This window comes from Drosophila nasuta, chromosome 2L (assembly GCF_023558535.2).
Source record: "Drosophila nasuta strain 15112-1781.00 chromosome 2L, ASM2355853v1, whole genome shotgun sequence".
Lineage (NCBI taxonomy): Eukaryota > Metazoa > Arthropoda > Insecta > Diptera > Drosophilidae > Drosophila > Drosophila nasuta.
The window spans coordinates 27,733,374-27,746,458 of record NC_083455.1 but is presented as its reverse complement, the minus strand read 5'-3'; the positions used below and the strand labels follow the sequence as shown (position 1 = coordinate 27,746,458).

Sequence of the window (13,085 nt, the reverse complement as noted above, 5' to 3'; positions counted from 1 at the left end):
TATGAAATATACAGGATTTCCAGCCAATCTCTTTAGGTAGTACTGGTATACAAAAATACTACAAATATACCAAAGTCTATATTTGGCATCTTGATATACTACTAGATTCATCATATTACCTAGAATATAAAATATACCAGATATACCAGCCAATATTTTATAGAAGTAGTAGTATACAGAAAAACTAAAAATATATCAAGTGCTATATTTGGTATGTTGGCAGATTGTCAGCCAATCTCTTATTGTTTGCTTTCTTGTGCCTGTAACAAACATTTCCTGCAGGCACAAAGTTATAATACCCTTCTCCCCCATAGGTAGCGGGTATAATGAATGGACAGCCAGTTAGATCTTTGTGTATATATATCACACAAACAGTTGGACGTCTGTGCTTGGGTTGTTGTTGTTGTTTTTCTGTATTTATTGATTTGGAAATTCCGTGATTCAGTTACATACATACAAAATGCAAGGTCCGCTTTGAATAACTTAAGAGGAAAGAAGAAGAAGAGGGAGCAGCTGGAGGAGCAGAAGCTTACGACTACGGGAGCAAGTGCTTGGCTAGCTGACGACATCTCCGCTGTGACCATTCTGACGCAGCAGCTCCAGCTTCAGCTCATGTTCACGCGCCTTCAAGCGCAGCGCTGCAATCGAGGAAGTGCGTCGATCCTCTGGGGGCGTGGCAGCGCGTGCCGCATGCCGCTGAGGCGAATGCGACAGAGTCAACGCCACCGGCTGCGTCTGAGCCGTGGGTGAAACGGGCGGCGGCGGCGCCTGATGGGTGAGCGAGATGCCCACCAGCTGCTGCGGCGACAGCTGCGAAGGCGGCGGCGGCGGCGGGGGCGCCTGGGTTAGATGGGAGCCGGGTGAATGGGGCGGCGAGGCCAGCAGATGATTGTTGGGCGAGTGCAGATCCGGGGAGCCGACCAGCATAGGCGGCTTGGCGGCCATGGCAGGCATGGGCGGGGGCCGGGGATGCGGCACGGCGGTCATGTTGGCCAGCAGCGACTGGAAGGAGCTGGAGGGCGAGTACATCGAGGCCATGCCCGGTGGCAGCATGTGCGGCGGAGCACTACAAGCGAGAAAGGGAAATGTAAATTCATTGAAGCTGTCAGAGATTCGACTTCGACTTACCGCTGGAACTGATTGAAGTAGCCCGATGGTATCATGGGTGCGGCGGACAAGTGCGGATAGCGAAAGGCGGCCAGATTGGCGGGCGTATCGAAGGGTTTGCGCAGCTGGAAGCCCAGGTGGGTGAAGGGATTGGGGGGCAGGGCGGCACCCACCACTGTTTGCATGCTGGCGGCGCCGCTGGGCAAATACGGATTATATGGATGTGACTGGGGTCCAACCTTTTCCTGCTTGCGCCACTTGGCGCGTCGATTCTGAAACCAGACCTGCAGAGGAGAAAGAAGAGGGGAGAGGGGAAGATCGAGTTGAGTTATGTGTTTAATACAGGCTACTGTGTGTGCATCCTGTGCCTCATGTTGCAGTCAATTAATGGGCGTGGCCGGCGAGCACGCCCCTTTAATTAGTTTTTAACATAACAATTCTCTGCATTCGTGTCGGAGAATAAAGCCTGATTGCAGACTTTAGACTTCAGATCGAGCTCGAGTTCGAGTTGGAATCTGGATCCCTTTTTTTTGCAATTACCGCTAGAAATTTATGTAAACAAATAATGTTGTTTAGCATGAGCGGTAATTAAAAACCAGACCAAAGACCAGAGACAGTTTGCAACCGGATCATCTGTTGCAGCTCTTAATGGCAGCGATTTCATTAGCCACGACATGCTCCATTATTTTTCAATTTTCAACATTGTTAACTTCACTTAAGGCACGCGAATCGTAATCTCTCAACCCAACCGCAAAATCCCTATTCGATTAGACTAGGCCCTACTTTTTTACTTAATACCAATTTGGGTTTTTTTCTCTTACCTGAATCCGCGCCTCGGTTAAGCCAATTTTCATCGCCAGCTCCTCTCTGCAATGATGAAATGAAAACACAATTATAATACAGATCGTTAATTAAAGGGAGTAGTAAAAATGCCTTAAAAACATGTTCAATTGCAAGCTCCAATTGGGAGCTGAGAAAGCTTCAAAGTAAGGTGAAGAAACTGAACTAAACATGTAGGAAAGCTCGACTTTGAGATACTCGCTACCAAATTCATGTACCGCAAATATATTAAAAATTTCCCTAGGTCTGTATTTGGTATCTTGATATACTACTACATTCAAAATATACCATAGAGTACAAAATATACTAGATTGAAAAGATGCCATATTTTTTTATTAATCTTTTGAAAATATAGCGATTTTTTCTCGTTTTCGTGGTGAAAGTTTTTTCTTGTTTATTTGTTGAGCATTGTTTTGAATATTTTGCAATTTAAAAGTAATTGAAAAAATTGTAAAATAATTGCCAGCAACACCTGTACATTAATCGCATCGGTAGGGGCTGAAAATAAATGCCATTAAAAACTCGAATCGAAGTTGCAAATCAGGCAACTGACACAAGAATGTGTGAACTGAGCTTTTTCAATATTATCAGCTTAATATGCATAACTAGATATTGATTACGGATCAATAAAATGAATTGTTAAAAGACTCTGCCACATTTAGATGAAGTTGCAAATACTTATCGCAATTATCTGTAGCGTCAATCAAAGTCAATGATTGATGATCGCCTCTCTCGGTGATTCTCATTACAGTTATTAGACGTATGCACAATGTCGCCGCTCTCGGCGATTCGCATGTCAATAAGTTAAGCAAGTGCAAAGTTGCTGTAATTGATTGGCTTAATTGATGGTTAAACATTTAAATGAACTGGATATAAAAAAAGCGTTCTTTGCCTTGCAAAAAGTTGCTCTAATTGTAGTTCTCTTTTTCTCGTTCTCGTTTTTTCTCTCTCAGTCTCAGTTTTTTCGTGCAAATCCAATTAGCGGGGTCTTGCTTGAGGTCTGTTCTGTCCAGTTCTTCCAGTGGCTGAGACGGGTTCTAATTTATGGCAATTATAGTTTGCAATTTTGTTCATAACTATCGCATAGCTGCATGTTAATTGGATTTCTCCACTCCGACAGACAATTTTGGAAATCGCTTTGTAATTTGAAACCGAAACTGAATGCAAATGAAAATGCTGTGACTGCATGCGGGGGGTCGTCGAGTACAGCAGAAGAGAGAAAAGAAAAGCCGTAAACTTCTACTCTAGTCTCGTTGATGTTCGATTTATGTAAATTTAGTTTAATTTGATTTTATCTTTTGTCATTATGATTGTCGTTGTTCGTTGTTCATATTGTTCTCACTCACCTCGTAAACACGTCCGGGTAATGGGTGCGAGAGAAGGCCTTCTCCAGCTCCTCCAGCTGAAAGCTGGTGAATGTTGTGCGATATCTTCGCTGTTTACGCTTTGGCGCATACTCATCCGCCTCACAGTCGCTGTTCGCATCCGAGATGGGACTGTTGGTGCCGCCGCTGGCGCCGCTTGGCACTGCGCCAGAAGCTGTTGCCGTTGCTGATGCCGCTGAAGCCACGTTGCGACTGTCGGTCACGGCATCCGGATGTGGGTGTGCTAGCTTGGCTTCTTGCGGTAGTTCCTCCAGCTTGACCTCCTCCGATATGCCCATAATCCAAGAGAAGCGGGCAGCGGGAATCGCGGGCAATTTACTTCTGCAACTGCAACAAAAAACAACAACAAAAATGAGAGACAGCCCAAGCCACATTGATTCGATTAGTCGCGCATTAGAAGCTCGTAATTCAATCAAAGCTAAACATGCAATTATCGTACACTTTATTATACCAATTTCTATAATTTACAATAGCCATGAAGGCTCCCCAGCCAGTCGACTCGAGTCGCGCTGAGGTTATTTGCGGTTGCAATTTGTTGCCAACTAAATACACTTGCCTACAAGCAACTGAAAAAACTTTAAATGCATTGCAAAAGGGGTAGAATTATTTTAAGCTTTTGAAATGTAGGTAAAGTAGTTAAAAATCTCTAAGATTATTGGCAGAACTTACACTCAGTTAAGTTTTGTTTGATTGGAAACAAAGAATTGAAAATAGCTTAGTTTTTAAACTCCATTAAACATTCAGTACTTTAAATACTTTTGTAAGATAAAAGCTGCCAGTTTATTGTCAACCGTAATGCTGAACTAAAAGCTACTTAAATTACTTAAGGCAGAATGTAAGCTTCACTTTTCCTAAAAGCTGTAAGCTTAGTTTGATCTTAAAGGCAGAATGACAGCTTCAAGTTTCCTAGAAGCTGAAAGCTTAGTTTGATCTTAAATAGCTACTTGAATTTGAAGCTCGAAGTTTCTTGCCAAAATTAAAAGCTTTCTATTTACAATACAGTAGCCAAAAATAAAAGTTCATTGATAAAATTTTCGTGTAGTCAATAGCTACTTAAAACAACTTTAACTGGAAGCTTCAAGATTCTAAAAAGCTGTAAGCTCAGTTTAACCGAAAAGATCTTTGATATATGCAATGAAAAGCAACTTTAATGAAGTAGCTTTTGGTAAAACTTCTTTAGACATTCTTAAAGTTCTAGAGTTCGTTTAGATTTGCTGTTGTGTAGTGCTGTTGGCGATTGAAATGCGAAGTTGCGGTCTGGCCGCGTGCCTTATGGCCATGGCCAGAGTACAAAAAGCTGCACTCGCTGATTCAATGCAAATCGATGGGCAGAGAAGCTGCATGTTTGAGCTGCATCATCTCAGCTGATCTTTCATCAACACGTTTCGACGAGCAGTGCGCTGCGTTTATTTAGTTGTTGCGCCTCTCCACGGTTTTGTTGGCCATTTCATGTGCAGATCGTTTGGAATTTTAATTAAATTGGGCGGCAACTTCATTTTCATCATCATCAACGGCTGCACAGCAACAGCAACCGCAAAACGGAGGCAAGTTTCTCAGTTTGCTGAGATCTCAGATCTGAGAAATGCATAAGCGAATATCAGGTGCCAGCTGTCAGTCAGTCAGTCAGTTTGGCAATCTTTTGGGTTCAATCAGTCAGTCAATCAATTTGGTAATTTCGACATTTTGTTAATTTCATGTTTTGCTAATTAATATACAATGTGCTTTAATGACAATTAAATGCGTTAGCCCAAAATGCAAGTCGCCTTCTTCATCTTCTTCTCCAAAAATGTGCATTCCCTTTAGGTCCAAAACGAAAACTGCAAACTACAAAATTGCCAAGCTACTGCTTTTGGCTTTGAAGTCAAGTCAGAGTCTCCGTTTTTTTTACTGACTGAAGTCAGTACCATTCCGGTTTGGCCAAATGCTGCTTGATTGATGGCCCCAGCCTTAAGTTGGCGTTGTTCCTCCGTTCGGTGTTCAGTGTTCCAGCTACCGTTGACATTTCGCCTCGACCATCTCTCTCTCTGAATACATATATCAAAATTGTCCAAATACCTTGTTAAATGGCAAATTAGTGTGGTTCTGATTGATTTAGTTGCATTCTTGCGCCGAGACGATGAAGTTGCAACGCGTTGCAGACAACAACATCATGATCATCTTCAGCTGACAAACAGACAGACAGACAGACAGAGTGGCAGAGAAGCCTTGTCATTGGGTGTGTACAAATATGGGGGAGAGCGAGAGGGTATTAAGTATGGATATGCTCGATGGCTTGTTCAAACTGGATTCCAACAATACTCTTCATAAACAGTATTAAACATTCCATTGTTTTCAAATTATGTTTCTCTATTGATTCGATTCAGAACAGTTTAAATAACATAAGAAGAAAAATGAAAATGAATATTCCATTCTATTCGAATTGAACTTCTTTTATTTGATTCAGAATAGTCTAAATTATTTTAATAGAGAAATTAATAATTAATTGATCTATTCTTTTGAGCCTCTACTCATTCAGATATAAAAAAAATGAGTACTCCATGAATCTTTTCAGCAAACTCTCTCAGATTCTCCAAATGACTACTATCAATATTTAATTGAAATAATAGTTTAATTATATTCTACAAAATGTATATAAAGTGTTGACAAATTAAAGCATACAATCAAATGAAAAGCAATGGCTTTATATAAAAAAAAATATGATAAATAAGTCTGAGATTTCAAATAATAGTATTATTATACACTGAAAAAAGTATATAAACTGTTAGCAATAGCTTGCTATCAGCAATTATAATAAATAAGTCTGAGATCTTCAAATTTTTGCGTTTTTTATGCAATTAACTCAAAAGTCTCGCAAGAATTTCATTAATTTTTGTAACATTTCTCTCACTTAACTTCTTTCATCTGTAAGGGCATTCGTGGTGCGTTGTGCTGAGCTTGAAGTTTACTTTCTGGTTTTTATGCTGTCGATCAGTTCATAACTCATTGCTGGGTTGCTCATCATTAATAACTTTTATTATGATTCGCACTGTCAGTTTTCAATGTTGTTAACAAATTCCGCGCATTGACAGCTGACAAACTTAATTTGTGTAACTCGCTTTTGTCTCCCTCCCTCCTCTTGTTCACTCTTTTGCCCGCAAATTATTATTAAATTAGCTGTACGAATTGCAATTATGAGAAACCTGCGGAGTCGTCCCCTTTGGATAATCTCTCAACATCGCAACATCGTAGCATGAACATCATAAAAGAGCGTTGATTAATTCATTGCATGCGAACTGTGCTGTGGTACAGTAGACACTGCTTATGATGATTGCGATTCAAAGTCAAAGTCAGAGAGACTCGAAGTTATGTGCAGAATGTGTGTCGTTTGGCTTTGTTCTTCGACCGCCTTATAATTGTATCCGCGTTACGACTTTATTATTGCACTGAGGATGAGGAAAGAGAAGAAGGAGGGGGAGAACTGGCGTTAGTTGATCAGCCACATCAAAGTCTTTTTTACCTGATTGACGTTCGGTAATTAAAAAAACTTTTCAGTCAAACTGTCAACTCTTGACGTCGACACGTAGCCAACAGCCAAGGCAGAAGCTGGCCAAGATTGGCTGGCAATTTGGCTTTCATGGCTTCATTTAGTTGCAGTCGCAGTTGCAGTTTGCTGTTTGCTGTTTGTTGCAGTTGTCTGGCGACATTGTAGACTGTTGACTGCGGACTAATCAAGTTAGCGCTGCACTCGCTCTGACCAATTGCAGATAGTGCGATTTCCCACATTTGGTCAATTGGCAATACGCAATACGCGTTAGTTTAGTTATGTGTTATGTTTAGACCGATCTCCGGTCGTGTTTAACTGTTTGACACACAACTTCAACTGCTTAGAATCCACATGCTAATCAAACCAAGCGCCAGTCTCTGCAGTCAGTCACTCAGTCTTTAGCTCAGAGTTCTCAGTCTCAGCCTCAGACTCTCCTCCTTTCTGCCTCTTCAAGACTTGTTTGCGGTTGCTTGTTTCGTTTAGAGATAAGCTCCATTAGTGTCTGGAAATTATTTAAGAGCAAAGTTGCAGCTTGCAACTTGTGGCAACTTGTGGCTGCGTGTGGGTTTTGTCTGCCTTTCCCCCCACCTTCGCTCCTCTTCTCCTCAGTCAAGTGCAGAAATTAAGAAATTAATTCCTAATAACAACAAGCATTCGACTGCGAGTACAATTTTAATTTAACGCAGATTTCAGTTCTCTCTCACACACACACATCTCTGTCAGGTCGATAAGCATCAATGTTTTTGGCCCTGTTCTCGCATCATTTGACTGTACCTCACTTCTCCTCCCTCGTTGTGCTTCAGCCTGCTGTGCTCATGTAGCCTGGTGTCGTTTTTATGGCTGCACTTTTGTGTTCTGAGTCGCTGAAACTGGGACGACGACGACTTGACTTCTCTGCCTCGGCCACTGGCATATTTCATTCAAGCCAAGCCAGCAGGGGAAGCAGAAGCAGCAACAGCAGCAAGCAAGGAGGAAACCGAGACGAGACAGGTAGAACGAGAGAAGAAGAAGCAGCAAACAGAAGCTCTTTTTCTGGCATTTTGTTAATGCGTCTGCCTGGTCCACTTGGCTCAGGCTCTTGCTCTTGCTCTTCGTATCTGACTCGCTTTATTTATGGGTTTACATTAGGCTAAACCACTTTAGTCACACTTTGATGATCAGCATTGCCCCCCGCTCCCTTTCTCTCCTCCCTCCCTCTCGATGATAATGGCAAACATTTTGGGTGGCTTTTGTCCCTGTGGCAAAAGCTCATTCGCTTGGCCCATCATAATGATAATGGGGGGGAAATACATTTGTGTGGGGTCCACGTAAATGAAATTGATGGATTAGCTGAGAGCGCTAAGCCCACCTGCGCCTTTTAACTTATGAGTCGTCGTCGCGTCTCTTGTTTTACATATGCGACACACTTGATAAGGTCAATTATGAATTTCGTATAAGCGCAGACGACAATCGACAATTTCGTGAGTCACCCAAAACACATAAAACCGATAGCGACCCGCTCTCTCGCTTTGACTCTCGCTCGGAGGCTGCACCTGAGCTGTTCCCGAGCTGAGCTGGCTGAGCGGCGCCTCTTGCCGCAAGAAGAATGCCAGCTTATCGCACCTGGCGGCCCAAAGGCGGCGCCAAGGTAAAGTCAATGCAACCAACAGCAGCTCAACTCTGAGTCGAAGTCGCAGACGAGTTGGGTACATTATGGCCCTCTAATGCATACACACTCCCAATTATAATTAGTTTATTCATATCCTGTGTCGAAGTCTCTTCAGTCTCTCGCTCAGCAGCCTCATTTGTTGATGGCGCAATCTTAATTCAATTTGCCGCCTATCAGCGACTGCAACTGCGACTCATCATTACTCTTTCGTTTCGGTTAGAAATCTGTCTAGTAAATCTAAATTGGAAGTTTCGAATTAAACATATGTATTTGTGGATAGTTTGAATAATTCATAAAAAGTAATAAATTGCAATTGAAGATTTTTTTAAATTTGCTATTTCTGAAATAAATTGCCTTAGATGTGAAATTGTTGTGTATGCATCTCATAGTATAATATCTCAATACGTATAAAAAATATACTGTAGTCACATATGAGTATGAGAAGAATGAATACATCCGTAAAATATTCGATTTGAAAATTGATAGAAAGAAAATTATAAAAGTGATAGTGAAACAATGTTCAACAATTTTATAGAATTGCATTGCAATCACTCTTAGTATTTTTAAACTCTAGTTACTATGATCAAATTATACTGTTGATTAAACTATTATTATGCGTCATCTTGTATAATATTTTAATATAATTAGGAAGTATTTTTTAATCAAATATTTGATTTTAAAAGTAATATAGTCCATTACGCTAAAATTATACTACTATTTATTATTCTTTTATTATATTTCGCCGAGTATAATGTTTTTATACACTTAAAAAGTACATTTTCAAAAAAAATATTTGATCTTAAAAATGCTATTTGAATGCCTTTGAAAGATGATTATAATACTGATAATGGAAAAATGTTTCTATGACCACATTTTGTAGTACTGCAATAGTATTGCAATTAAAGTATCTATATAGTAGGTTTCTTATTCTACTGAAAAAAGGTTTAACACAGAATGAATTTATATTCTACAAATTCATATTCTAATTTATTTTCAACAAATTCATTCTGTGTACAACCGTTTTCTAACTAGATTTAGTTAGAGCATTTGTGGTTCGATGTGACTGCGTCTGCTTTCGTTTTTTTCAAGTCTTGCCTGCTGCGCCCTGGCCACCCTAATGGAAGAGTTGTTGACGGTAGCTAAAGGTAGTCGACATTGCTGTTGATGTTGCTGTTGCTGTTGATGTTTGTTGTGCTGTGTTGTGCGAGTCATGAGTCAGGTCCAGAGCAGAGATGTTGAGCGTAGCTCGCTGCTTGCGAGCTGTTGATGTGGATGATGCGGGGCCAATTACTCATAAAATGCATGTTAAAAACGCTGACCAAGGAGCTGGCCAAGAGAAAGAGAAAGAGAGAGAGAGGGGTAGGAGAGGAAGCTGTATGCGAACAACTGTTGCTCGACGCCTGGCGCTGTCTTGGCCAAGTTAAGCGAGACGAAGTCTGAGATGCATCCGTGTCTCTGCCCTTTGTCATTGTCTTGTACGCTTTGATAAGAGCAGCAGACGCAGACGTCGATGGTGATGGGGATGGGGAGACGAAGAGCAATTTGGGGACGTGTCTGAGGTTGATATTTCATGTTTGCATGTTCCATTTGTTGGTCAATACTTTGAGAGGGGGAAGGGCAAAGGGGGGAATTAATGAAGCATATGCAGAGCTCGCTCGCTCTCGCTCTCGCTCTCATTGGCGCCAACTGTTATCTGGCAGCGACAGCAGAAGCGAGAGGCGAAGTCGAAGCTCGATCTCGAGCTGGGGGCGTGGGTGTCGCCTAGAATTCATCGTAGTCAACGCCTCCAAGGTAGCGAGAGTGCGAGACAACTCTAATTGGGAAATGTCTCTGCGACACAATCAGAGAACAGCAGATAGATAACTGCGCATTGTATCTGCCAGATACGAACTCAAACTATGACAGAAAAAGACGCTATCAAGCTGACAAGTTTTAATTGTGTGTCGGCCTAATTGAATTGGGTTGCGAATCGCGACACGACACATATTTTTTTGGCAACTCTTCTTTTTGTTTGTAACATATTTTAATTTTCCTCGCGCTTCGAAATCTAATCGAACTGTAGAGATCTCGTTGGCACTCGGGTTGTGTGCTATCTAATGGGAGATGCTACCTTATTGGTTGCCAAACGACTTGCGTCACGAGCAATACGAAATTGTTAGTGACAAGTCACATGAGCATTATTATTAATTAAATCAATGTGCAATGTGCTGCTAGCAAAGTTATTATCGCTTTCAGCTCCGAGTTCCCGAGTTCCTTATAAAAAACCCAAAACAAAACGAGAAAAAAGAAACGGAACCCACGTTGAGTGAGTGACATTGATAGGGACTTGGTCTAGGGCTTATCGACTGACCGAAGCATATCTTAACTCTTCGAATTTCAACTACGACGCGTTGTTGTTGACATGATTATCATTGATGGGCGGGCGAGGGGCGAGGGGGAGCTAGATACTAGCGTAGTTGAGGGGGCCCAACAGTTAATTTCATTTATAATAATAATATTTTGTATATATAAATTTCATTGTTTGCGATTAGGAAACATTGGAAAAGACATCACAATGACAAAACGTGATTTCGTATTTGGCCTGCTGACAATTTTTGTACGCCTTTAATGGTGTTTAATTAAAGCCAATCAGCGATAAACCTATCGGGCCTATCAGCATGTGGCATACCCTATAAATAAGTGCTCAGACCTCACACCTTGGCTTTGGCTTAATCAAATTTTCCGTAGTCTGTGTAGTCTGTAGTCTTTGGTGTCTCGGTACAAGGCGATATCGCAGTGTCCGAGTGAATTAATCAAATTTAATGATATTTAATTTTTGATTTCTTCAGCTAATTCAGTCAGTCATCGAATAGAGAATGGGGGGTAAGTTCTAGATTGAGATAGACTCATTGTCGATTACTCGACTTGTGAAATGTAATTCCATCGTCAGACCAAAATCAGGTCATTTGTAAGACAAACACACGGCGATCGTATCTCGAATATATGGGCAATTGTGATGATGATGGACAGATCGAACAGTTTTGATAGTTTGACAGGTAAATAGGGTCAAGTGGGGAAGTGAATACCAATTATTAGCTATTGATTTTTTGTGCTTGTTAGGAGTGATAATTGCTTATAAGATCTTCCGGTAGAAGTTTTTCTAAGAAATGAATAGCAAACAGATAAGAGATGTTGCCTTTTTTTTTTTTTTGGAAATTTACCAAGTACTTGAGATATTAGTTGAATCGAGTACAATACGATAGCAATGAAATTTGTTTACTAATTTGGTCTTATAGAGAACTGATGATAGATTAATATACTAAAGAAATATATAGTAATAATAAGTATTCATAGTTTCTTTCTTTTTTATTTGTCAATGATGATAGATTGTCATACCAAAGAAATATTTATTTCGAATTTAAGACAGATTAATATATTAGATTTATTTCTTGTTTCAGAAATGAAGCGTAATCATTCCTTTATCAATGAGAATAGATTAGTATACTAAACCAATTCATGTGAGGAAATGAAGATAGATAGGACTTCATCTAATTCTTTCCTATACAGAAATAATAAATTGATCTATTTGCTTCATATACAGCAATAAATATAGATCAATGTATTGAAGAAGTATAATATATACAGGGAAGTAAAGAGAAGAGAAGAGAAGAGAAGTATTTACAAATGAATCTAAATCTAATTATTATACTAACTTCGTTTGTTTAGAAAAGACTTTCATTATATTGTTTAACTAGAAGTAGACTATATAGACTATATAATGAAAGTTCTTTCTATATATATTTCTAGTTATACAATGGATCAGGTTATTAACTTTTCTACTATTCTTGAAGATCTTATAAATATAATTATGATCATTTCTTAGTCTTTAGTTCTTTAAGATCTTTTATTATGAACTTACCTTGCGCTAGTTTAAATTTACTGGAGTTTTAATATAGTCAAGTCGAGATGTTGCTGTGATCTCTGCTGGTTATATAGTTTTCAGATTTTGAATCTTTTTCACTGGTTTTGTAAGGAACTGTTGTGTTGAGCACTTGCCGACGGTCTTTCTGCGCACGCAAAACGTTATGAGAAGTCCGTTTGAACAATCAGTTGTATACTTTTCGGATATATGTAATTATTTTGAATATAGTTTGACACTAGAGCACTAAACACACACTTGGATACACACACAAACACACACTCAGATTAACTATTAACGTAGAAACATGGAAACATTCGCAGCGTGTGTCTCTCGAGAGCGCGACGACGCCGTTGTGATGACCGGGCTCCGTCAGTGCCGCAAGCGAACTACGCAAAGAGCAGGCGGCTGACAGCGAGGCCGGCGAAAAGTCGAAACAACTCGCAACACTCACAACACAACACGCTGAACACTCAGGTGGGCCACGCCAAACGGCAAAAGGTAACAACACTTCTTCCACTACAAATACAAATAAAAATACAACTACAACATCAACCGGTTGTTGTTCGACTGGGAATTCGTGTTGGCCAGAGCGAGAGAGAGCGATGCGATCGTGTGTAGTCGCGATCGTTGCAGGTGTCTGCGTTGTTGGCAGGTGAGCAGCAGCAGCAGAAACAGCAGCAG

General features: G+C 40.4%; 1 protein-coding gene across 1 annotated transcript; it reads right to left on the bottom strand.

Moving 5' to 3' along the window:
- Positions 1–366: 366 nt before the first annotated feature.
- LOC132789254 (homeobox protein aristaless) lies at positions 367–12,791 on the bottom strand. The gene is made up of 5 exons (XM_060797149.1): positions 12,402–12,791; positions 3,294–3,659; positions 1,929–1,974; positions 1,129–1,391; positions 367–1,066 (listed from the first exon to the last, which is right to left on the bottom strand). The coding sequence occupies exons 2-5, from the start codon at positions 3,608–3,610 to the stop codon at positions 556–558; spliced, it is 1,137 nt and encodes a 378-aa protein (XP_060653132.1). The 5' UTR covers positions 3,611–3,659; positions 12,402–12,791; the 3' UTR covers positions 367–555.
- Between the last annotated feature and the right edge of the window lie 294 nt (positions 12,792–13,085).